Genomic DNA, 25,659 nt, shown 5'->3' with positions numbered 1-25,659 from the left:
ATTGTTATGAATTCCAAATAACAAGTGTTTTATTTTAAAGAAAGATAGCACAGACAAAACATTAAACAAAATCACTGGCTCATTCTTGAGAAGAACTGACATCATACAGCCATTATATAGTTAATGCTGTAGTTAAAATAGTTATTACTGAAGAAAGTTTTTACATCATGTGTTTGTTTTGCTATTTTATTATTTCATGCCGTGACATTCAGATGGATAGTGTTTATAACTTTTGGTTGATGTCACTGTACCCTCTGGGGGCTGGAGTAAAATAGCTGAAAATTTAGCTCTACTCTCTCCAGCAGAAGTTCCATGAATGTCTACTGAATCCGTGTCAAAACCAAGGCACTTGTGAGGAAGTCGGGGTCGGATATGTATGCACCTGTCTTCCGGGATTCACAGGTTTGGCATGTTCTATAACCATAACTCACAAGTAAAAAACAGACGTTAAGTTCAGTTGGCTTAAGGAAAACAACTTTTAAACTTTTATTGTTTCCTTATGTACTGTTTTCTCAAACTATCTGTTGTGCTATGTACGGCAATGTGTGTATGTAAGACAACAACGACAACTAAGAGACTACAGTCATTTTTTTTTTTTATAATTCAGCTGGTCTGGTATTACACTATTTAATTTTGATAGATTTACCTCAGCCTCTGTGGTTGATTTAATCACTGCCAATCACTGCCTACTTTTTTCCCATTTTCCTCATTCATTGCCTTATAGGAGCCAAGTGTGAGAGCGACATTGATGAATGTGATTCTGCTCCTTGTCAAAATGGCGGCTTGTGCAGAGATGGCATGGGAGATTTCCAATGTCAGTGTCAGCCTGGGTTTGTAGGTATGAGAAAGTCCACTCACATAATCTGACAGCACAGCTGGGGAATCCCAATAGAATTGCAAAAACCAAGTTCTACAAGTGAAATGTTTGAGGCAATTAAAACCCAAACCCAAAATTCCTTTCTGTTAAAGGTCCTGAAAGTTTCCTTTAGTCTCACTATTGTGATTGATTTAGCTGTCTCTGAATCTCTTGAGTCTGGCAGTGAAACTACACAAGCTCTCATTCTCAGAACCTTACAGCACTTTTCCATTCAGGCCATTGTCTCTCCTCTTTAAGACGTGGCCATGATTAAGCCTGTGGCTGCCCTAGATATGGAGAATTTGAATTGAAGTATTTTAGTTCTTTTCCGAATCTATGTATGTGTCTCGGGTGTTTGTCCAAGGTGGCAAAGGAATTGGGGGGAAAAAGTACAAGGATGAATCAAAACAAATATTATGAAATATGAGCTCAAACAGTGTGTAAGAAAAGTAACACTATTTAACATTAGCCAAGTTTCCATCCACCTTTTGCATTGTTCTGTTATCTACAAATTGGGGGGTAAAGTTTGCAAGATTAGCTGTCTCAAGCCTGTTTGCGTCCAATTGTCCTTTTACAGATAAAAAAAAAGATTTGTCATACAAGTTTTGGTGTATCGCAAATGAAATCTGGTGCATCGCGAATTATCTACCTTTTGCATCCTACATGTTCTCAAAAAATGGAGAGAGTATCATGTAATGGGACCATTAAAAATACTGATACAGTGAAAAATGATTTTAAGCATCAACATAGAATTTGTGCACTGAATTCAAATAAACAAAGATTATGTCTGCACTTTGTCTCAATTTTATCGATAATTAGCATTTCTATCAGCCATATCTGTAAAGGTTTTGATGCGTTAAAAATCCTTGGATGGAAACTTGGCTAGTGACAACAGCTGATAAAGACATCTCTTTTGTCTCCCTTGAGCTCATTGAGTTCTCAAAGTGGCCCAGCATGAATGTGAGGGTGTAACAGCAGAATACAGGAGAGGAGGACCTGCCACATTAGCACAAAATAGTAATATAGATAATAGAAATAATAACGTATTGGTTGCTTGTTGATTGTCCCAAGTATCAGGTAAAATTATGTTCCACATGTCTTTGTCTGTGTTTTGTCTCTGGAAGGCTTGCTGTGTGAGGCTGAGGTGAACGAATGCAGCTCTTCTCCATGTCAGAATGAAGGAGTCTGTGTGGATGAAGTGAATCACTTCACATGTAGCTGTCCAGATGGATTCACAGGTCAGCACTTCACCTCTGCTACACCCCTTCACTTGAATATCATTTCAAATATAATACATTGAATTGAATGCTCTTAAATTGTAGCGCAGTAATCAATGGCTTTTTTGTCATTTACATCTAGGTCCACGTTGTGAGTTGGAAATAAATGAGTGTGCTTCCAGCCCGTGCCAAAACGGAGGTGTTTGTAAAGACTTGGAGGGTGGGTATATCTGCACATGTCCTCATGGCTTCACTGGCGACAATTGTGAGGTTGACGTTGATGAGTGCTACAGCGCCCCCTGTCTGAATGGAGGTACATGTGTGGATGCTGTCAATGATTTCAGGTTCGTGAGGAAACCTTTGTGGGAACTGTTCATGCATGTTTATAATGCTATCAACAACAGACATATGATAGATAACAGACTTTGTCTCGCATTTGCGATCAGGTGTGAATGTGTGAATGGATACAGAGGCAGACTGTGCCAGGTGGACGTAGACGACTGTGAACCGAATTTGTGTTTGAATGGTGCAACCTGCGTGGATGGAGTGGCTACTTTCACCTGCCGATGCCCTCCTGGGTTCAATGGAACCAGGTGTGAGACAGGTATTGAGGGAAAGAGATGAAAAAATCATGGAAATCATCATCATCATAGAGATAAGTTTTACAAAGGCTTGTTAGAGACAGAATAGTGTCACTTTAATTTAGATGCGTTCCCAGAAAAGTTTGGAAAATTCCCAGCAGCACTTAAAATGATCCAATAGGCTGTTAATTTTCACACCCTGTTATACAGAATAAATTTTTCATTTATGTTTTCAGATAAAGTTTGATGTACTGTGACAACAAACCATAACTCTCAGAACCAGACTTCCTCCCCAGTCTAAAAAGACTATTTATTAGAATTAAGCTGCAGAAACATTTGCTTTGAACTTCTGCATCTTTCTGACATCCCACAAATGAATACATTCATATATAATTTATAATTATATATGTTTATATACATTTGTTATATAATAGTTGGGGGTAAAACCTAATTAACATGAGTTAACCTCAGACACAAAAAATATATATACTTATTAAAAATGAATGTATAATACTGTATATCATCTGTTGTTGTTGTTGTCTAAACAGAACTGCCCTATTCCTTTGATCTGGAGTTTGAAGTTTCTGGTATCCATGGTTATGTGATGATGGATGGTCAGATGCCATCTCTTACACAGATCACATGTACATTCTGGATGAGGTCATCAGACACTGTTAATTATGGAACTCCCATCTCCTACGCTGTAGAGGGAAGTGACAATGCCTTCCTCCTCATCGACTATAATGGGTGAGAGCTGTGTTTTCTTTTGCATTCCTCATTTGAATATGCGTATATGCTATGACCTGTTTAACATGTTTAAATTATGTAAGTTGGTCTTACCAACACCCAAACAAATATAAAAGCCAAACAAGGGTTTGGTTTTACTCTTGTTTAATCCTCACTCTCTTTCTTGCATTCTCATGTCTGTCTTCCCTTATTTTTCTTACTTTCAGGTGGGTGTTGTATGTTAACGGAAAGGAGCGGATCACTGACTGCCCAGCAGTAAATGATGGCCTCTGGCACCACATTGGTGTATCATGGCGCAGCAAGGATGGTGATTGGAGAGTCTATATTGATGGGAGCCCTTCAGATGGAGGGAAAGGACTATCAGTCGGCTCTACCATACCAGGTTGACCTTAATACCTGATAAACATTTTAAACACACTGCCAGTTTATTAAGACACCTTTATTGCTTTATGGTGCTTCAAAAAGAGTGTGCGTCCAGAAGATGAAATGTTTGCTCTATACATCAAACAGGAGGGGGCGCTCTGGTACTTGGACAGGATCAGGACCAGAGGGGGGATGGCTTCAACCCAGTAGAGTCCTTTGTGGGCACTGTTAGCCAACTTAATATATGGAACTATGTTTTAACACCACAGCAGGTAACACTTTATACACATTCCTTACTCTTCATGTTAACAGTGTACTGAGTTCACCAAGACCGAAAAAAAGAAGAAGTATTTTTCTGAACTGCTCTAAGATTAGAAAATATTTCCACTATTCTCAGATTAGGTCTCTGGCCAGCAGCTGTCCACGTGATCTGCAGAAAGGGAATGTGTTTGCCTGGCCTGACTTCTTAGGAGGGGTCACGGGCCGAGTAAAGACAAGCAGCAAGAGCATTTTCTGCGCTGGTAAGAATGAAGTACAACTTTTTCTATTATTGTCAATCAACCTCTGCAGGTCTTGGTTGGGATTTTTTCATACCACTACACAACAACAGGACTCACATTTTGTCTGATTTTTATCAAATGTATCCTGATGTGTAACTACCAAACACATATTAACCTAAGCATGTGCCATTGTAACATTTGTTGTCCACTGTTTTGGTCTTTGTTAGACTGCCCCCTGGTGGAATCTTCTGTTTCTCAACTGCGCTCATCCAGTAAAGCTGTGAATCCAGGCTCTAAGGTGCAGTTCTCTTGCAGTCCCGGGTTCTATCTGGTGGGGGAGCCAGTGCAGCAGTGCTTAAACAGAGGCCAGTGGAGCCATGCAGAGCCAATATGTGAACGTGAGTGATGTGAATGCACAGATAAACAACAAAAGCATAGACTGTAGTTTTGAACATGTGTCACAGTTTAAACAGTCAATCACAGCCATGTTTACAACAATATACTGTACTGAGATACAATCGTACAATTTATGTTTACAATTTTTAAATGCAAATAAACACATGCCATAATAACACAAATAGACGCGTTTGTGTGCATACTCACATGTACTGCATACAAACACAATGTAGTATTAACGTTACTCATTACCCAGTACCAGAACTGTCATTAATCTGCACCAGGGCCTTTCTCTATATATGCAGGTGTGGAATGTGGTCCTCCCCCTGATCTGGAGCATGGCCAGTATCATGGAGAGGATTTCTATGCTGGGAGCTCAGTGCTTTATCAATGTAAACCAGGGTTCTATCTACTCGGAGAGAGTAAAATGCTGTGTACCAATAATGGAAAATGGATTGGTAACCCACCTGCCTGTCTGGGTAAGAGATACACAGCAAATATTTGAAAGAAGCAGATGGGCAGTGAATAGACAATAGGTCTATATCAGAGTTATCAAGCACTACTATGCACAGGTGCACATGGAACCTGAAATATCGTTTTACATACATACAGCCTTTCATTTATCATTTACACATTGCATTCCTTTGTTCTAATGTTGGTTTGTGCTCGTATTATAGATGTGGACGAATGTTCTCTGGGCTCTGAATGTGATGAACATGCTAGTTGCCAGAACACTGATGGCTCTCATATATGCACCTGCATACCTCCTTACAGTGGAGATGGAAGAAACTGCACAGGTAACACAATTTCATTACAAGTTGGACAATTTATATGGCCAAATTATTTTCCACTGGTAGCAGTCTCTTGATGAGTGCACTGCCAGTCCACACATTTGCATCATTATTATTTCATTTTTGCATTTTGGACCTGTCTGCCAAATCGGACAACATATTGTCCACAACAAGTTTCTAAAATCACTAATGTATTTTTCTTAACAAATACATTCATAAACTGAAGACAATTATTTATTTTTTTCTTTATTTTCACAAGAGCCTGTAAAATGTAAAGATCCAGGTATTCCGGAGTTTGGGCACCGTGAGGGCAGTAATTTCATCATGGGCAGTGAGGTGGTCTTTTCCTGTAAGGAAGGCTATGAGTTGATTGGCTCATCCCGTCTTTCCTGCACAGAGGAAGGAATATGGAAGGAAGATGTCCCATACTGCAAAGGTAGGCCTAGCTTTCAGATTTGTACACTGGTGCTACTGTTTGCCTATATACACTACTGTTCAAAAGTTTGGGGTCAATATGATTTTTTAAAAAGAAATTAATCATTTTATTCAGCAAAGTAGCATATAAATGAAAAAAAAGTATCACGGTTTACACAAAAATATTAAACAGCACAACTGTTTTCAACATTGATAATAAAATAAATGTTTCTTGAGCACCAAATCATCAGCATATAATGATTTTGGAGGATCATGTGACACTGAAGCCTGGAGTAAGGACTGCCAAAAATTCGGCTCTGCCATCACAGGAATGAATTAAAGTTTAAATTATATTAAAATAGAAAAGAGTTGTTTTACAACTATTTCACAACATTACTGTTTTACTGTAATTTTTTACTGTACTTTAATCAAATAAAGTCAGCCTTGGTGAGCATAAGCTTTTTTCAAAAACAAAACAAAAATCTTACAAAAATGTAAACAGTAGTGTAGCAAATAAGAAAACAAAGCTAGTACACAACAGTGATTTGAACATAATTCATGTTTTATTCTTCACTAGAATTAGAAGAGGCAAGCCATTGCAAATATTCCATTAATGTACTAATGTAGTAGTTAGATAATAGTAACTAATTAGAGCTTGTATTGGGATCCAAATGGTTGGAGCCTCCAATTTATAAGTAAATGTTTGTGTAATCGTACCACGTACAATGCAGAGATACATTGTTTCTTAATCTTATTGCTGGGTTTGGGGTTGGGAAACTGACCTGATAGAGACATCCTGTGTATATACTGTATACAGTGCTGGCCAGAATTATTTGCACCCTTGGTAAATATGATCAAAGATGGTTGTAAAAAATAAATCTGCATTGTTAATCCTTTTGATATTTTATTAAAAAAATTAGCAAAGATCTAACCTCTCATTGAAGTAAAAGAATTGAAAGTATTTTTTTCCCCTCCAAAATACGTTGGGAATAATTATTTGCCCCCTTTTATTAAATACTTTTTACAACCTCCTTTTTCCAAGATTACAGCTCTGAGTCTTCTCCTGTAATGCCTGATGAGTTTGGAGAACACCTGACAAGAGATCAGAGACCATTCCTCCATACAGAATCTCTCCAGATGTTGGTGCTTCTTCTCTTCAGTTCAGTCCACTCATTTTCTATAGGGTTCAGGTCAGGGACTGGGATGGCCATTGCAGATGCTTGGTTTTTTGCTCAGTGACCCATTTTTGTTTTGATTTTGATGTTTGTTTTTGGATCACTGTCCTGTTGGAAGATCCAAACATGGCCCGTTATATGATTTCTAGCACAGGCTGTCAGGTTTTGATTTTTTTATCTGTTGGTATTTGATCAAATCCATGATGCCATGTATCTGAACAAGATGTCCAGGACCTCTGGCAGAAAATTAGGCCCACAGCATTAAGGATACAGCAGAGTATTTCATTCTTCACATGGGGTACTTTTATCCCTGTGTGCACCAAACCCATCCTAAGTGTTTCCTGCCAATAAAGCTATTTTTTTGTTTCATCTTTTAATAAAAGGGGGCAAATAATTGTTCCCAATGTGTTTTGTAGAAAAACATTTATTTCATAATGTGATCTCTCCCCCCCTCTAATTCTGACCAGCACTGTAGGTACCTTATCTGATAAACAATTGTTCAGCTTTGTTCAGTCCATGTTACTGGAACAATTCAGTATTTTTGCATTGCCAGCACACTGAACGTTATTCTGAACATTAGCCAGCAGCTTTTATGAGGCTTTTATGCCTGGTAACCTCAGATTACTGTATGTCACTCAAAGTTACATGCATTTTGCTTTGGCGGATTCCCGGTACTCTGCAGATGCATTGATTTTTTTCTTGACATAACGGAATTTAATGCAATGATGAAGACAATTTCTGTCTGAAGTCTGAAGTGCATTTAAAACACTGAACATAATCTGCTTCTAATGACCTCCTCCCACAGCCCTTTCCTGTGCTCAACCCACTCTCCCAGAAAATGGAATCCTAAAAGGGGCAAACTTCACATACGGAAGCAAGGTGACTTTCAGGTATCACTGTCAGTGTTAGATGTAGAGTCTGTTTCTAGAGGTATTGTATAGCCACTTTTAAGAGACCTGTTTAAATATGAAAAATTAATAACATACTGGGAAAGGATGATATTTTTTTGTGTAGCTAATCTTTGTATTTTTTTGGCTCTGCTGCAGTTGTGAGAAGGGCTATGTCCCCCAAGAGCCAATAGAAAGCCAGTGTCAATCGGATATGAAGTGGAGCAGAGAGGCCCATGTTTGTAAGCCTGTAACCTGTGGTGAGCCCCCAGTGGTGGATTATGCTGAGTATACCCTCAATGGGAAAGTCTTCCTCTCCACGCTAACCTACACCTGCATAGAGGGATACAGGTAAAGTCTGATACAATTTACACTGACTGCATGATAATTGTAGCAGGGACCATTCTGGAAAACGTTTTAGATGATATGGTTGGTTTATACACAATCTAGATAGAGAATGAATAGAGAATACACAGCCAGAGAATGTGTTGACTCACCAGTTTTTTTGTGTAAAGATTGCTGGGTGCCATGGAACTGAAGTGTGAGTCATCAGGAAAGTGGGCATTTCCTCCCCCTCTCTGTGCCAGAGTGGACTGTGGCAAACCTCCTCCTTTAAGGGACGCTGTGATTAAGGGCGACAACTTTACGCTGGGTAGCAGAATCATCTATATTTGCAAAGAGGGGTAACTTCATTTGTGTATATTTGTGTGCCAAAGGCTCTGAGTCGATTATATTTGTCTTAGGGGTTAAACGACTTCAGATTTTTTTTAAGTCAACATTTATCAAAAGTCGAGTTGACGTGTACTATTTGCCGATGACGTAATTAATGAACAAATAAGCCTGAACCTCGAGCTGAGACTCGAACTCGTGTTGCCTTGTGCACAGCTATGGCATATTACACAGCGCTGCCCTTGTGGCTATTGCTCCTACATAACAGCTTATTTTTATCAGTTCTTTTGTCTTTGGGCCATTATATTTCTCACAGATTTCTGCTCGTTCTAAATGAGATACAGATAAAGAAGAAAAGTAAAGATTACTTTTTTATGAATACATTAGTGATAGAGCGATTGCATGCAAGTTATTTCTACCTGCCAGCTTCTCTAAAAATAAGTAAATCACAGTGTTGACAATACATTTCTGTGCTACTGAATGTCTATGTGTGTGCGCGATCTGCACGAGTTGACGTCAAGCTTAAAGCGACATGGCAGAGCATTAAATTCGACTAGTCTGTGCAACCCCTAATTTGTCTGCGTTCAGCAAAAGCAGATGTTTGTTGCCCTGTAAAATGCCTTTTTCAATCACTGTAGGAATGATTTGATAACAGTGATTTGTAAAATTTGTCTTATTGTAGTTACACCCTGCTTGGCATAGAAACTCAAGAATGCCTCCCAAGTGGCAACTGGACTCGTAATTCTGCCCAGTGTGTGCCTCTGTCTTGTGGGCCACCACCCCAAGTTGACCATGCCCTACCTGACACTGGACACCAGCTTTTTGGGGACACTGCTATCTATTTCTGCGATGATGGCTACACTGCTGGTAACAATACAAAACTGTTCTGCAATTCCCAAGGTGTTTGGGCACCCCCAGATGGCTTTGGCATTCCTCACTGCATTGCCAACTTCTGCCAGCGTCCCCCAGATTTACCTCATGCCATTCTGGACTCCATAAACAAACTGAAGTATGCTAGCAACACAGAGGTCAACTACAAGTGTGAGGAGGGCTTTGTTCTCAACACAACAGGAACCCTGAAGTGCTTGATAGGGGGAGAATGGACACCCTCACCTTTGGACATTGGCTGTATGCCTGTCAGATGCTCAAAGCCAGACAGTATTGAGAAGGGTTATGTAAGTGGGAGCAATTACAGTTTTGGAGCGGTAATTGCTTACAGCTGTGACAAAGGGTATTTCATTCGAGGAGAGAAAAGGAGAATTTGTAAAGCCAATGGTGAGTGGGGAGGTGTCTTGCCCACATGCCAGCCTATTTCCTGTCCCAGCCCTACTCGCTTGGCAAATGGTTTTATCCAGGTAAATTCAATACTGTCTTCCTGGGATGCATAATATATATTTATTTAAACAAAACAAAACAAGAGAGAATTCTAATGTTAATATAATCCTTGATTATTTCACATACATTATTAAACATATTTGATTTTTTTTCTCTTTGTAGGGCCAACTAAGAAAGAACGGCTATGTATACACCAGTAGAGTGACCTATGCTTGCAACGATGGTTATCGCCTAACTGGAAAAGCTGAACGTATATGCATGGCCAATAAGCAGTGGTCGAACAACAACCCTCCTGCTCTTTGTGTTCCTCTCACCTGCCCTACCCCACCTGATATAAAAAATGGCTATTATCACGGCTCCACCTTTGAAGTCGGCAGCAAGGTGGAATTTTTCTGCAACGAGGGATATGAACTCATTGGAGATTCAGTATGGACTTGTTTAAAGTTCGAAAATTGGGAAAAGAGCGTAACCCCAAGTTGTTCCCCAGTACGGTGCCCCGAACCACCTTTAGAGGAGAATCACCTTGTACTGCGTGGATTGGATTCTGACTCAGGCACTGTGGAGCTTTCTTGTGAGGAAGGTTATGTTCTCCATGGAGCACGAACTCTTCGTTGTACCCCATCCCAAGAGTGGAATGACTCTTTCCCTGTCTGCAAACAAGTGTTTTGTGGACCTCCCCCTGAGGTTGCCTTTGGTGACCCATCTGACACACTGTCCTACTTTGCTAGTGTGGTGACCTACTCTTGCATGGATGGCTTTACACTCCGGAAGGAAGCTTCTGTCCGTTGCCAGGCAGATGGGAACTGGAGTAAACCTTATCCTGAGTGCATTCCTATTGAATGCCCACAGCCTGAGGACATACCAAATGGAATTGTGGATGTTCAAGGACTAATGTATCTTAGTACTGCCATCTATAGCTGTAAGGCAGGGTATGACTTAGTAGGTAACAGCACTGTACTTTGTGGTCAAAGTGGACTTTGGATAGGAGGTGTACCTGTATGTCACCCTGTTAAGTGTGCTGCACCCAAGGAGATTCCCAATGGTTCTGTTAGATACTCCAGGCTTCAGTTTAGCCAATCAGTTACATATTCCTGCCAAAGGGGGTACCGCTTACAAGGCCCAGAAACCCTCACCTGTCTAGAGAATGGACAGTGGCACCAGGAGGCTCCTACCTGTGTGCAGATTTACTGTTCTCCTCCAAAACCAATTGACAATGGCTTTGTAGAAGGACGGGACCGCAAGTTTGGGGTTACTATCTTCTATAGCTGCTTCCCAGGTTTTCTGCTAGTGGGTAATAATCATCTCACTTGTGAAGAACATGGCTGGTCAAGCTCTGAGCCAAAATGTACTCCTGCTGACTGCGGCCTGCCTCCGCATATTGATTTTGGTGACTACTCAAAGGTCAAAGAAGATGACGATGACACACTTACAAGCCAACATTTACCAGTAGACAACAGCTTTTTACATGGTTCGCTAGTTCAATATAACTGTCATGCTGGCTATGAAATTAATGGTGGTGTCATGTTGATGTGCCAAGAAGATGGCACGTGGAATGGAACCGCACCTGTGTGTGCTCCGGCACAATGTGAGACTCCACCCAGCCCTGAATATGGATCAGTTATGGTATCAAATAGCCCACATGGCAGCCTCGCAGAGTACAGTTGCGAGGAGGGTTACGAGCTCAGTGGACAGACAATCCGACAGTGTATCTCTGGGCAGCAGTGGAGTGATGATGCTCCTCGCTGTTTGCCTATCTCATGTGGTAATCCCGGAGGCATTGCGAATGGTGAGGTGATTGGAAAATCCTTTCACGTCAAGATGCTTATTCATTATGAATGCCATAAAGGGTTTGTCCTCGAGGGTGTTAAAACTAGAACTTGTCAGGTTGATGGGAAATGGGACAACAAAGCTCCAACGTGTATAGCAGTCTACTGTGGGCGCCCTGCTGTATCAAAGGACGTTTTAGTAAGAGGAGACGACTATACGTTTGGTAAGAGGTTGTTGTTCAGCTGCAATCTTGGCTTCATCCTACAGGGGGCGCCGACAAGTGTTTGTTCGGCCAATGGCAGTTGGAGTGAGGCTCCTCCAAAGTGCCTTCCAGCCAACTGTGGTCAACCACCGGTAATTGAAAATGGCAGAGTAACAGGCACGGATTATGGCTTCAACGGTATGGTTAGGTATGCGTGTGACATTGGCTACGTCTTGACGGGAAATCCTACGCTAATATGCAGAGGTGATGGACTATGGGATGACCCTCCTCCGCGGTGCGACATAGTCACATGCGACCCACCTGAGGACATTAGCCATGGTTACCTGAATGGATCAAGCTTTAATTTTGATGATGTTGTGGAGTATATTTGCTTTCCAGGCTATGAGGTATTTGGCAATCCGGTTTTACGATGTGCTGCTGAGGGTGTCTGGCTGGGGCAAGTTCCAGAATGCCGACCATGTGTCTGCAGTACCCCGGTTCTGAAGTACGGCACCATTCTCGGCCGAGACCACACCTGTGGTGCAAGCATCTGGTTCCGATGTGATGATGGCTATAAAATGCTTGGCCCCCCAGAGGCCATATGTGACAAGGGCGGAGTGTGGAGTCCAGGAGTACCCATCTGCACCCGAGGGAGATGTTCCAGCCCTCCCCCAGCTGTGCCTAATGCTGTCGTACAAGGCAGTGCTGCATACTCTATTGATACAGTCACCTACCGCTGCAGGCCAGGATATAATTTGAAAGGTTTTCCCCATCTTTCCTGTGGAAGGTTGGGTAGATGGGGAGAGCCTAACCTGAACTGTGAACCAGTTTCTTGTGGAGTGCCCCCTCTCATCCCAAATGCAGAGACTGCAGGAGTGGTGTTAACCTATGGCAGCAAAGCTCAGTACAGGTACTTTGACATAACATAAACATCCAATAAAAGCTAAATTGTACAAATAAAAATGCTGAGATGCATTCAACTTAATGTTTACACTTGACACAGGTGTAAAGAAGGCTTTGAGTTAGCAACAAAGACAGACTCAATTACCTGTGAAAGTGATGGCACCTGGTCCAAACACAGCGTCAGATGTCGACTTTCACCCTGCAGGCTGCCTGCTAACCTCACCAATGTAGTTGTCACAGGCAAGCAGCTCACACCTGTAGGGGGCGCAATCATAATCTCCTGTAGACCAGGGTACTTTCTTGAGGGACCTGGATTATCTGAGTGTACAGTAAGTGATATGTTAAGATCATCATTCTGTGTAGACACTCCTTGCATCATTTGCTGATAAATTTGTCATTTTCGAATAATGTCTCAATGTTATTTTCCTTTTATTTCATCCAGATCTCTGGCAAATGGTCTCCATCTTTCTCTTCCAAGTCTTGTGTGCCTGTTATTTGTGAGAAGCCTCTCGCCATTCTTAATGGTTTGGTTGAGGGCAAGAGCTACAATTTTGGAGATATTATCAGCCATACTTGTCTACCGGGATTTGAAATACAGGTACGTATTTATTTATCAATCCATTTCTAAACTGCTTGACCTATGCAGGAGCCTATCCCATTGTCTCAGGCCGTAGGCAGAGAAACACCCTGGAAAGGGGATTAGTCCTTAAATTATCTAATGCCATATTTCCACCCAAACCATTGCCCCAATAAATGTGTTTATAATAGTGGTGAATAAGAGTTAATAAGCCAAAAGCATGTATATATTTATATTCTTATTTCACATCATCCAGGGTGATTCTGTTCAGATATGTCAAGGTGATAAAACCTGGAGTGGAATTCAGCCAGTGTGTGCTGGTAAGACGTTTTCAAACTGAAAAAAAAAAATTTTGTATCCAAATGTTCGTCTCGTTTTCTGGTTATCTTTAATAATTAACCAGATTTGGTAAGTTTTTCTTACCCGTTTATGCTTAAGAAAAAAAGTTGTTAATTGATAAGTTGTTAATAGTTATTGTTATTATTACACATTCATTCTACTTGATCTCTAAACTCATCTTTTGTCTAGCTGTATCGTGTGGTCCTCCACCAGTGGTTCCCCATGCAGTTACTTTGTCCAGTGGTCAGACATACCAGAGTATTGTGAGTTACATGTGTCATTCAGGAATGACTTTGGTTGGTTCACAGAACCTCACTTGCCAAGCCAACAGAACATGGAGCTTACCTACACCAGCGTGTGAAGGTAAGAATAGATAAACAGTCACTCTTTAGCTTTAAGAAACAGTAAGTTCAACGTCTTTCTGTGTTTCTCTATCTAACCTTTTTCCATTCTTTCATTCTTTCTTTTTTTCACAAATGCACATACATAAACTCACAGTTTCAGGAGGCTGTGAGAAGATAACAGATTTGTTGAATGGAAAAGTGCACGAGCACAACCTGTCAAACGGGCGTGCTCTTGAGTTCCACTGTGACAAAGGCTACACACTGCAGGGAGAGTTTCTCGTCATGTGTGTGGGAAACGGCTCCTGGAGTTCACCCTTCCCAGTCTGTATACGTATGTCAAGCACTATGGTTTCAAATACTCTGGCAATATTTAAAGGGAAGCTTTCTGGATGAGGGAATTGCATTTTTAAAAACTACTCACAACCCCATTTATCCAGGTGTTAAATAGTCTGTTGTGAGTAGTATTTTCTACTCAAATAACTTCCATTGTAAGAAATTAAGGCTCAGTATAGATTGTATACAATGTCAGACATTTTTGGGAAAGTAATTTCACAACCAAGCCAGTATAAGACTTCGTCAATGAGAGAATTGCAAAACACCTTATTTTCCACCAAGAAACATACAAACTAAATTTACATTTCTAAGAAGTTAAGATGTTACTTAATGCATTATAGGTCTGCTTTTTTGTTTATCCAGCAAGGCTTTACAGTAATATATGACTCAAATCTTATCCCCCCCCCCCCCACACACACACAGCCAAACCCTGCCCCCCTCCTCCTGGCTGGACTGGAGCCAATGTCGCTCAGACGGCTTTCCTGGTAGGCCAGACAATACCAGTCAGTTGTCCTAAAGGTCAGCGGTTCAAAGGTTACCAGAGAAAAGGTAACGGCACTTTAACTTGCAGGAGTGATCAGACCTGGACCCCCATCACTGCAGTATGCGAGAGTGAGTACAAGCATTCATTATTTCCATCTTTACTGTATTTATTGGTTGCTTCTTTGAATGACAAAAAATGGCTTTATTATATGAATTTATTTTAATGCCCAAAAGCATTTTGCACCAAATGTTAGGGGAATTTATTCCCAATTCAATCTCACATTATTCAGCACAGGCAGAATATCTAAAATACTTTTCCAAGATATTTGGGCCACATTAAAACATATTTAATATTGTGATGGGTTAAGAAACTATGAACTTTGTCCCTAAGCACTTCCACTTCGTGTAATTGTGCTGACTCAAGCACAGCTGCTGATTACAACAGATTGAGGAGTAAGATTTGACCAATAACCAATAACTCCTCATTCAGTTCCTCATTCAGGCTGCAGCATCACAATTAGTGCAAATTAATTTGTAATGAAAGACAGAAAGAATTGTGGAAAGATTTTATTAGAGACATACTGTACATGGGTGCCAATGCTAATGGTGTCGAAGACAAATGATCTGTTCCAAACCCTAGTGAGCTGCTACAGAGGCAGCATTTTAAGGCATTTCAGGCATGCTCCTGATGCAAAAGCAGGTATCCTAATTATTCCTGAGATTCTTGTTTTGCCCCAAACTCCGAGTCTCAGAATACATTATATTCAGTTCAGTGAAAAATAAATAAATCCAAGATGGCAGATGAGACGAGAGGAAAGTTGATTAAAAATAAATTGAATTAATCAACAGTATAGAGTGGAATATATGTCGTTTACCCAATATGTGTGTGACTGTGTATTTTTATGATTATTACTAGAATGTTTTTCCATTAGCATACCAACAGGCTAACACCAATCTCTATTAAAATCAATTTCAATAGCTCACTAGGTTTTGGAACATGGCTTACATGTCACATTGATTGTAAGCTCTGCTTTTCTCATTGCATGGAATCTCTATCGTACTGTCTGTGTGTTTTTGGAAACTTTCACCTCTATTTTCCTCTGTCCATGCTTCTGCATGCTATCATACAAAATAATACTAGCCTTTTCTCTCATTGTTAGTTATGTTCCTTTGTTGTTTTGTATTATTTGTGATATTTTGATCCTTGGGCAATTTGCATGCTAGCTCTGTAATATGACATGTGTATATATGTGCTGTATTGTGTGCACATTTATAGTTGGCTATTGCCTGAATCTGAACATTATGTGTGTATATTCACTTTTCTCTCTGTGAGACACCTGTTGAACTTCACTTACTGCCTGTAGCATTACTATTATCAGATGTGAGAGGATACTATGATGTCATCTCTCAAATGTGCATTTCTCGTGCACCATCTTCTGTTTTGTGGATTTGTTTGTATGTTCCCAACACTAATTAACAACGCAAATATTCTCAAATACAACTACCTAAAAAGATTGAAATTAGAGAGCTCAAGAAAATGCCATTTCTTAACCATCCTTTAAAGACCCAGAAAGCTCTCTTTAGTTCTTCAAAGGACTGCTCAGCCTTGCTGAGAATCTTCCTTTCTAACCTACTGGTCCGGTCCATTTTAATCACACACAGGGGTGTCCTGCGGCCCACCACTGTACGTGGCAAATGGGATAGTCCGTGGGGCAGTGTTCCAGTTTGGAGATGTGGTGGTGTACTCATGTTACGCAGGCTACACCATGGAGGGTTCTAGCAGGAGTGTGTGCTTGGAGAATGGCACTTGGACCCCACCTCCTACCTGCAAAGGTAGCACAAGGACTTGCCCTTAAATCCCACTAGGAGTTCTGCCTTCAGCCTTTTTCTGTATCTTTGCAAAATCCTGCCATTCCCTTTGACTGGTCTTACACATTTACACATATAAACACGAGCACTGGGCAATTTGGACATCTTTACAGCTAATGACTATTAAGCAACACTGCTAGTCAATGGCTTGAGATTTACTAGCACTATTTGTGCATTTTTGGTGTCAAAAGTCTCACTAAAATTATTCAAAAGAAACTCCAAAGTTCCATTCCCTTTCTGTACATTATTGCAAATAGATGATATTTAACTTGTTGATCTACACTACCATTTGGGGTTTGGGGGTGGTAAGATCATGTTCACCAAGGCAGCATTTATTTGATCAAAATACAGTAAGAAACAGGTATATTGTAAATATATTGTTGCAATTTAACTATTTAGAATCTTCAGCATCATTACTCCAGTCTTCAGTGTCACATGATTAGAAATCATTCTAATATGCTTATTTGGTGCTCAAGAAACATTTCTTATTATTATCAATGTTGAAAATGGTTGTGCTGCTTAATTGTTTTGTGGAAACTGTGATACACAATAGAAAGTTCAAAAGAACAGCATAAAAAAAAAAAAAATTGAGCCCAAACATTTTAACGCTTCTTTTTAACGCCTTTCGATATAGTATAACCTCAAGCTCCTTATAAAATATTATTTTATAATGATTTTAATTGTCATTAAAGTGTAACTTGCAGGTTAACCACCACAACCAATTAATGTGTAAATGAAAGTGCTCAATATGTATATATGTAAAAATTTCTGTCTTAAAATGCGTTAAAATAACATTTATTGGGGTTTCTTCAAAGGTAGCGTGTTTTTACAGCAACTGGGTGATGACGTCATAAAAGGAAGTTGCAACCATACTTGCTAGACTCCTACTGTTTGTGGCTGTTTGTGGCTTGATTATAGAGAACGACTGGGAGACTGAGGAGGTGGGAAACTAGTGTTGTTGGAGCCCCGTGCTTAGATAAACATGGAAGCGACTTAACGCAGCTGCCTATTACTGGTTACCGAATATACCCGGTACTGCAGAAATGCTGGTACCGTCACATTTTCAGTACCGAAGTACCGGTACTTTGACAACACTAGTTTCCCACCTCCTCAGTCTCCCAGTCGTTCTCTATTATCAAGCCACAAACAGCCACAAACAGTAGGAGTCTAGCAAGTATGGTTGCAACTTCCTTTTATGACGTCATCACCCAGTTGCTGTAAAAACACGCTACCTTTGAAGAAACCCCAATAAATGTTATTTTAACGCATTTTAAGACAGAAATTTTTACATATATACATATTGAGCACTTTCATTTACACATTAATTGGTTGTGGTGGTTAACCTGCAAGTTACACTTTAAGTTATAGTACCTGACATCTATAATAACAATGTTCTCAATAGGTGCTGTGCAATGATATACAAGTATAGCTAACTGTTACTTTGTGTCATAGATGTTACTGTATTTTAGCATAGCTAGAATGCTAAATTGACAAATGCAGGGCCAGAATTTATTTTATAGCCATTGAACAACAGCGTTGTCTCACAGAGATTATAGAGATGGGCTTTGGTATGGATGTCACTCTTTTCAATAAGGCATGAATGATTCGGTATATAAAGCTTTAATTTTTTGCATGTTAATGTTTTAACCTTGTACTTTGCTGTAAGCCCTTCTGAGCCTCTCTTTTGTGAGCCTCTCTTTTGGTCTTGGAGTCTTTGGCTCGGGTGGTTTGAGTACTTGCAGAAATGAACTCAGATCAGTGCAATTTCACACCGGTCTGAACATCTAGTTCTTTGAATACTGCATGTCTTTTTGTAGCGTTTTGGAATTCTGTAGGAAAGTGGCACTGTGTACAGTTTCTGCTTTTAAGATTGTGTCAGTTTCATCACTGTACCAATCACGTTGTGTTTGTGCAGCTGTGTGTTGGCTCCAGTGTCAGAATGGAGGTGTGTGCCAAAGACCAAACACTTGCTCCTGTCCAGAGGGATGGATGGGCCGATTTTGTGAGGAGCGTAAGTACACACACAAACATCCACAATAACAACAACTGCATACCCAAACAGAGATGATTATTTCTACATGACAGTCCATTCATTTTGGCAACAGTTAATGGAACAGTAACATCGTAATGCTCATTACCAGTCATCCCACAAAACCAAGCTGCATTTCTCTCTGTGGCTTCACTACTTCTTTATCAGAAAGCCAGAACTGTTGGGTGTGGTGTGAATGTCAGTGTCACGAACTGCTCCAAGACACGAAGGCTAGATCCAAATGCAGCTTTATTGGCTGGGGAAATCCAGAGGCGTAATCCAATGTACAGGCTAGGGTCATACACAGGCAGGCAGTCAAAACAAAGAAAGAAACAAAACAAACAAACAGGCAGGGACCAGAGGCAAGAGAGTAATCCAGGGAACAGGGCAAGATATCAAAAACCAAGAAACAAGAAAACCAGGGAAACGCTCAGAAATGCAGTGTAACACTTAACAAGACTTCGCGGTGAGTGACTGAATAAACATGGTATAAATAGACTGAGACTAACAGGATGATGTGACACAGGTGAATGCAATCAGTGAATGAGGTACAGGTGAATGTGATCAGTGATAAGTGATGATGAGTCCGAGCAGTGAGTTATGGGAAATGTAGTTTGTGAGTGATAATAGTCTTATGTGGAGTGCCCTCTGGTGGCTCTCAAGGGCACTCCAGCTGGTGACCGTTACATAGCCCCCCCTTTAAGGAGCGGATTCCAGACGCTCCTAAAACTGTCCAGGAGGGAGGTGGAGCGGAGGCGGACCCGGGGGCGGGATGGAGGGCCAGGCCCGTGCAGCGGAAGAGGACCTGAAGACTCCGGCAGGGCGGAAGGCCAGGGCGGAGCAGGCTGTGCAAGCGACCAGGGCGGAGCAGGCTGTGCAGGCGACCAGGGCGGAGCAGGCTGTGCAGGCGACCAGGGCGGAGCAGGCTGTGCAGGCGACCAGGGCGGAGCAGGCTGTGCAGGCGACCCTTCAGGCGGCCAGGGCGGAGACGACCTTTCAGGCGGCCAGGGCGGAGACGACCCTTCAGGCGGCCATGGCACAGGAACAGACACCGGCTCAGGAACAGGAACAGACACAGGGACAGGAACAGACACCGGCTCAAGGACAGGAACAGACACCGGCTCAGGTACAGGAACAGACAGTGTGACAGCGGCCATCTCTGTTGAGGGCTCAGGTTCAGGCATGTCAGCGGCTATCTCTGCAGAGGGGTCAGTCGACGTGGCAGCGGCCATTTTGACCAGAGACACTGGCTCGGTGGTGGCCATCTTGTCTGGAGACACTGGTTTGGCGGCGGCCATCTTGTCCGGAGACACTGGTTCAGCATATGTGACTTGAACAGACTCTGGATCGGCGGCGACCATCTTGTCTGGAGTCACTGGCACGGCGGCGGCCATCTTGTCCGGAGACACTGGCTCGGCAGACGTGACTTGAACAGACACTGGATCGGTGGAGGCCATCTTGTCCGGAGACACTGGCTCGGCGGCGGCCATCTTGTCCGGAGACACTGGCTCGGCGGCGGCCATCTTGTCCGAAGACACAGGCGTGGATTCGGCCATCTTGTCCGAAGACACAGGCGTGGAGTTGGCCATCTTGTCCGAAGACACAGGCGTGGAGCCGGCCATCTTGTCCGAAGACACAGGCGTGGAGCCGGCCATCTTGTCCGAAGACACAGGCGTGGAGTCGGCCATCTTGTCCGAAGACACAGGCGTAGAAAGAGGAAGAGGAACAGATTCAGGCTCAGGCTCAGGCTCAGGATCAGGATCAGGATCAGATTCGGTCTCAGCGGGACGAGACTCTGGACGGGCGGACGTGACGTGGAACTCTGGCTCGGGCTCGGCAGGACTGTCGTGAAGCTCTGGCTCTGGCTCGGCAGGACTGACGTGAAGCTCTGGCTCTGGCTCGGCAGGACTGACGTGAAGCTCTGGCTCTGGCTCGGCAGGACTGACGTGAAGCTCTGGCTCGGCAGGACTGACGTGAAGCTCTGGCTCGGCAGGACTGACGTGAAGCTCTGGCTCTGGCTCGGCAGGACTGACGTGAAGCTCTGGCTCTGGCTCGGCGCGCTCTGAGCTTGACGGGACCAGCATCAGCGAGGGCTTTGAGCTGGGTAGGACCAGCGGCGAAGAGGACTTTGAGCTGGACAGGACCAGCGATGAAGAGGGCTCTGAACTGGACGGAACCAGCGGCGAAGAGGGCTCTGAGCTGGGCAGGACCAGCGGCGAAGAGGGCTCTGAGCTGGACGGGACCAGCGGTGAAGAGGGCTCTGTGCTGGACGGGACCAGCGGTGAAGAGGGCTCTAGCTTGGCGGGCATGTCGCTTGCTGTCTCAGGGGCGGCGGGCATGACGCTCTCAGTCTCAGGGGCGGCGGGCATGACGCATACTGCCTTGAAGTGCGGGCTCGGCTGGACTGGCGTGAAGTGCGGGCTCGGCTGGACTGGCGTGAAGTGCGGGCTCGGCTGGACTGGCGTGAAGTGCGGGCTCGGCTGGACTGGCGTGAAGTGCAGACGGTGACATGGCGTGCCACGGAAGGAAGCTCTCCAGACATCTGGAGAGTGCCTCTCTACAATCCAGACCGGAGAGATCAGGGAGCTCCCTCGGGTCGACCTCCTTAGCCCCCAGCCGGTAACACAACTTAATAGCCTCGTCACCCAGAGAGCAAGAGGTAGCGAGAGGAACAAACCCCCAGGTGTACTGGAACAGATCGAGGCTATTCAGGGCCAAGGCCGCGATCTGTCCAGCGAACTCCCGGCTCATGCTGGGAAGATCAGGCGAGATCCGTACTGCTGGATTTCTGGAGGTCATAGCTGCTGGATCTGGGTGTGGCGAAGTCTTCTGTCACGAACTGCTCCAAGACACGAAGGTTAGATCCAAATGCAGCTTTATTGGCTGGGGAAATCCAGAGGCGTAATCCAATGTACAGGCTAGGGTCATACACAGGCAGGCAGTCAAAACAAAGAAAGAAACAAAACAAACAAACAGGCAGGGACCAGAGGCAAGAGAGTAATCCAGGGAACAGGGCAAGATATCAAAAACCAAGAAACAAGAAAACCAGGGAAACGCTCAGAAATGCAGTGTAACACTTAACAAGACTTCGCGGTGAGTGACTGAATAAACATGGTATAAATAGACTGAGACTAACAGGATGATGTGACACAGGTGAATGCAATCAGTGAATGAGGTACAGGTGAATGTGATCAGTGATAAGTGATGATGAGTCCGAGCAGTGAGTTATGGGAAATGTAGTTTGTGAGTGATAATAGTCTTATGTGGAGTGCCCTCTGGTGGCTCTCAAGGGCACTCCAGCTGGTGACCGTTACAGTCAGTACATGCATGAATATATGGAAAGTAGAAAGTGAAAGAGAGGTTGGTTTTAAATAGTTAACTGAACTAATTCTGATTATTCCTGTCTTATCAACCCAAATGTCACACAATTTCATGTGCATGTGCATTTTTTTGCAGCGATCTGCATCCTACCGTGTCTCAATGGAGGACGCTGTGTCGCTCCATACCAGTGTGAATGTCCAGCAGGATGGACGGGCACACGCTGCCACAGTGGTAAGAGTGTGTGTATGTATGTGATGACTCATGATGGTCGTCGAGAAAACTAGTTAATTTATTACATAAATAATGATTAGTCGCAGAACTAGTTGACTAGTCAGTGCAACCTCTAATGTTGTGGATACAAATGCATTTACATTTAATCATTTAGCAGACGCTTTCATTCGAAGTGACTTACAAATGAGCAGAAAAAAAGAAGCAATCAAACAATAATATGACAAAATCTACAAAACTGAGGAAGTAGAAATATCGTCTGCTTTTTTTCAGTCCTGACAATTTGAGACAAATAAAAAAATGGGTGATAACCTCACAGTATTTAATTACAGCCAATTAATGGAGTCCAGAGAACATCTGCACATTTACCTCAAGCTACCTGTGATCTTGCCTGTTAGCATAAGTCTTAAGGCCAAATTACACAGCACAGAGAACAAACAAGTTGGCCGTTGAATTTAGAATTTTATGAAAAATAACTGTCACACATATGTTCACACTGCCATAACAGACACAGAAAAACGCTGATTGAACATGTCTAGTGGGGTGAAAACAAACCCGACCAACTCCAACAGACGGTGACACTGATCCGATAAAACCCAACAAACGTGTTTGTCTGTGCGGTGTGAATTGGTATTTAGTTCAACTGTAAAAGTGGCTATTTAGGGAAATATCTCTTGCTGTTAACTAAAGACATTATGATAAATCGATTAAATCTAAGAGTTTAAATGTAGGGTGGAGTGGAGTTATTACACTGATTATAGACAGAAGGAACTCATGGTGGGATGGGGCCGTGGCTCATTCTCCTGGGGTCATCCCGTGTCATGCTCATGTTGTTGCCAGGCAACACCTGTGACAACAGGTCCCTAATAGTGATATCCAGTAGATCCCAGGAGCTCAAGCAGTAAAACAAAACACAATTATTGAAAACGATTAGGGGCAGTTGACATGACATGTCGAGCGGTGACACTGGTGATTCATCTTAAATTATTTTAAATAGCAATTATTATACTTCTTTCTATTAAACTCGTTATATAAACTCCCATTAATCGAGAGACTTCATTGAATATTTAAATTTTTTATTAATAATGGTGTCACACCACATGACTATTTAAGTTAACTGCAAAAATCTAATAGGTCAATGAAAATTATTTTAAAAAGCATCTAAAAACATAAACTTTCTCTTTTATTAATAAATATATACATTAAAAAACTTTATATACATTACTGTCACATTAATGTCAAAGATGTCAATTTAAATGAAATAATCATGTTAATTCATGCTTATTTATTACATGAATGTAAATTAAGTTTAATGTATTATTTTAAATATTTAAACAGATTTTATTCGTCACCATTTAAGTCAGTATCTTTGTTTGTATAGTGAACTTTGAACTGTCTAATTGCTGAAACTGCTTCTTTTCTCTTATCATATTGATGTGTATTGATGCTTTTGCTTTCACAATACCATGAACATCTCCAAAGTGAATGACTTATAAAGGGCAAGAACTCTAGAACTTTACAATGAAACTGCATCAGATTTATTGAGAACACCACCAGCAGAACTGTAATTGTGTGGTTTTTAAGCTCCAGTACCAAGATAAACAAACCTACTTGCTGAGCTGTTGATATGCATTAAAGCAAGCCGGGTTTTGCAGACTCGCCTGGAGAGCTTGCTGGCTCTCATTTTGCAGTTGTTGCTGGTCTGTCTTTTTGGGTTTTATCCGTGTCGATTTACATGATGTGGGTTTAAATGTCTGTCAGGACAATGGTCTCAAGGGGCGAATAGGAATTCTGGAAAATCATGTTTTGGCACACCATGATGAACATAGAAGACAATTTATACAAGTTCTATAAAGCCATGCATAATACATTTTGAACTGCGCTACTTTGATGTTGTAGCAACACAGTTATAGAGTATAAATATATATACTGGATTAGTGATGAATTATTGGTTAATAGGAGTATTTTGTGTGTGTGTTTTTAGCGGTGTGTTCCATGCCCTGTTTGAATGGAGGAAGGTGTATCCGACCCAACAGGTGTCATTGCAGTCAAGGATGGGGAGGATATGACTGCTCTAGGTAGGCCAAATATAAATAATATATGTGACATAAGCACATTGCATAGAGATTTTGACATTTAATGACCTACATTATATAAACCTAAACACATTGTAATGTAATGTATTTCCACTAACTGTACAAGAACACTGAAACACTCATCTGGGAGGTTCCCGTTGATTGTGAAAGACAAGTAAAGAAACGAGTAGGGAAATACAGATAAGAACCATCTTTGTCTATGTGTGTCAGTATGTGAATTTATGCCTCTGACACACCTAGTTTCATGACAGCTTATCTCTTACAATAAACGTACATTTCCCAAGGCACTGCAGTTGGTTTCAATCCATTCACTGAGTTGGTAGAGGGACCATTTCTTTTTTGATTTATTCTTTTAAGTAATTGCTCCTTTCCGATCTTTATTTCACTGATTCAGTGCCAATGTCAAGATTTTATTGAGAAAATACAGCCTCTGACTAGAGGACTATTGATCTGACGGTTTTACTATAAGTGTTTCCAGCCAATCGACAATACCCGCATCCCTCAGCTAATTAGATGCTGCAGTCGTCATAGCTGGTTAGAGTGCTTCCCAATTAGATGTTTGAGACATTTGGTTAATCTAAGTAAAAAACTGAGCTTTTAAGACATTTTCAAGGTCCATCTGTCTGATATTTAAAAGCAGAATGCCTCAAACAAATATTATTTACCCACGCTTAAGGAAGGTATCATAAATGTTTTAATTATTGATTTGGAGATTATGGTTATAATATTTAGGTCAAAACAGGTTTTAACGTTCTTCAGCTGATCTTTGATTATTAATTATTGTCTTTCAGAAAAAGAAAATCTGGATACTTTCATTTTTAATGTGCCACGCTACAAGAGTTAGAGTCTGAATGTGTTGGAACAAGATGGCTTAATGTCAGAAACTTGTACACAACTCATTATCTCTTGCCCTCCAAGAGTCCTAAGTGGTTTTGTAAATTAAAGCTGTATTTTTTCATGTAGAAAATGAAACAGTATTAAATATATGCTGCTGCTATATACATGAACTTGTATGATGTGTAAAAATGTTGATGTGATTGTCCAATGTACATGTATATAAACTATTCTTTTCATGTTTTTATTAAAACAGAAAACACAACTATATGAAAACCAACTGTAATTCTCATTACCACAGTTAATGATGAAGAATTCTCAATTAAACTTTCAGTTTGTTTTACTTGCCTGTCTCGTATCACTAAATAAACATTTGACTTGGAAAATTTGACAATCCCAGCAC

General features: G+C 41.7%; 1 protein-coding gene across 4 annotated transcripts in view; it reads left to right on the top strand.

Annotated features, from left to right (window-relative positions):
• svep1 (sushi, von Willebrand factor type A, EGF and pentraxin domain containing 1) overlaps positions 1–25,599 on the top strand; it is an 80,992-nt gene extending 55,393 nt beyond the window's left edge. For 2 of the 4 annotated variants that reach the window (XM_082148392.1, XM_082148390.1), the window contains exons 21-49: positions 303–402; positions 725–838; positions 1,981–2,094; positions 2,216–2,417; positions 2,520–2,677; positions 3,203–3,401; positions 3,608–3,783; positions 3,912–4,036; positions 4,162–4,285; positions 4,492–4,662; positions 4,966–5,139; positions 5,338–5,457; positions 5,711–5,887; positions 7,846–7,930; positions 8,087–8,278; positions 8,443–8,610; positions 9,279–9,951; positions 10,094–12,810; positions 12,904–13,132; positions 13,246–13,401; positions 13,637–13,700; positions 13,909–14,082; positions 14,218–14,394; positions 14,820–15,008; positions 16,542–16,712; positions 18,664–18,759; positions 22,234–22,329; positions 24,311–24,404; positions 25,214–25,599. In XM_082148392.1, coding sequence (XP_082004518.1) covers positions 303–402; positions 725–838; positions 1,981–2,094; positions 2,216–2,417; positions 2,520–2,677; positions 3,203–3,401; positions 3,608–3,783; positions 3,912–4,036; positions 4,162–4,285; positions 4,492–4,662; positions 4,966–5,139; positions 5,338–5,457; positions 5,711–5,887; positions 7,846–7,930; positions 8,087–8,278; positions 8,443–8,610; positions 9,279–9,951; positions 10,094–12,810; positions 12,904–13,132; positions 13,246–13,401; positions 13,637–13,700; positions 13,909–14,082; positions 14,218–14,394; positions 14,820–15,008; positions 16,542–16,712; positions 18,664–18,759; positions 22,234–22,329; positions 24,311–24,404; positions 25,214–25,244 — 7,266 coding nt within the window. In that variant the 3' untranslated portion in view covers positions 25,245–25,599. The remainder of the gene's footprint in view (positions 1–302; positions 403–724; positions 839–1,980; positions 2,095–2,215; positions 2,418–2,519; positions 2,678–3,202; positions 3,402–3,607; positions 3,784–3,911; positions 4,037–4,161; positions 4,286–4,491; positions 4,663–4,965; positions 5,140–5,337; positions 5,458–5,710; positions 5,888–7,845; positions 7,931–8,086; positions 8,279–8,442; positions 8,611–9,278; positions 9,952–10,093; positions 12,811–12,903; positions 13,133–13,245; positions 13,402–13,636; positions 13,701–13,908; positions 14,083–14,217; positions 14,395–14,819; positions 15,009–16,541; positions 16,713–18,663; positions 18,760–22,233; positions 22,330–24,310; positions 24,405–25,213) is intronic. The other 2 variants (XM_082148391.1, XM_082148393.1) reach the window with 2 other exon arrangements.
• The last annotated feature ends 60 nt before the right edge of the window (positions 25,600–25,659 follow it).

Source organism: Leuciscus leuciscus (genome assembly GCF_965113295.1).
Source record: "Leuciscus leuciscus genome assembly, chromosome: 2".
Lineage (NCBI taxonomy): Eukaryota > Metazoa > Chordata > Actinopteri > Cypriniformes > Leuciscidae > Leuciscus > Leuciscus leuciscus.
This window is presented reverse-complemented; position numbering and strand designations above follow the sequence as displayed.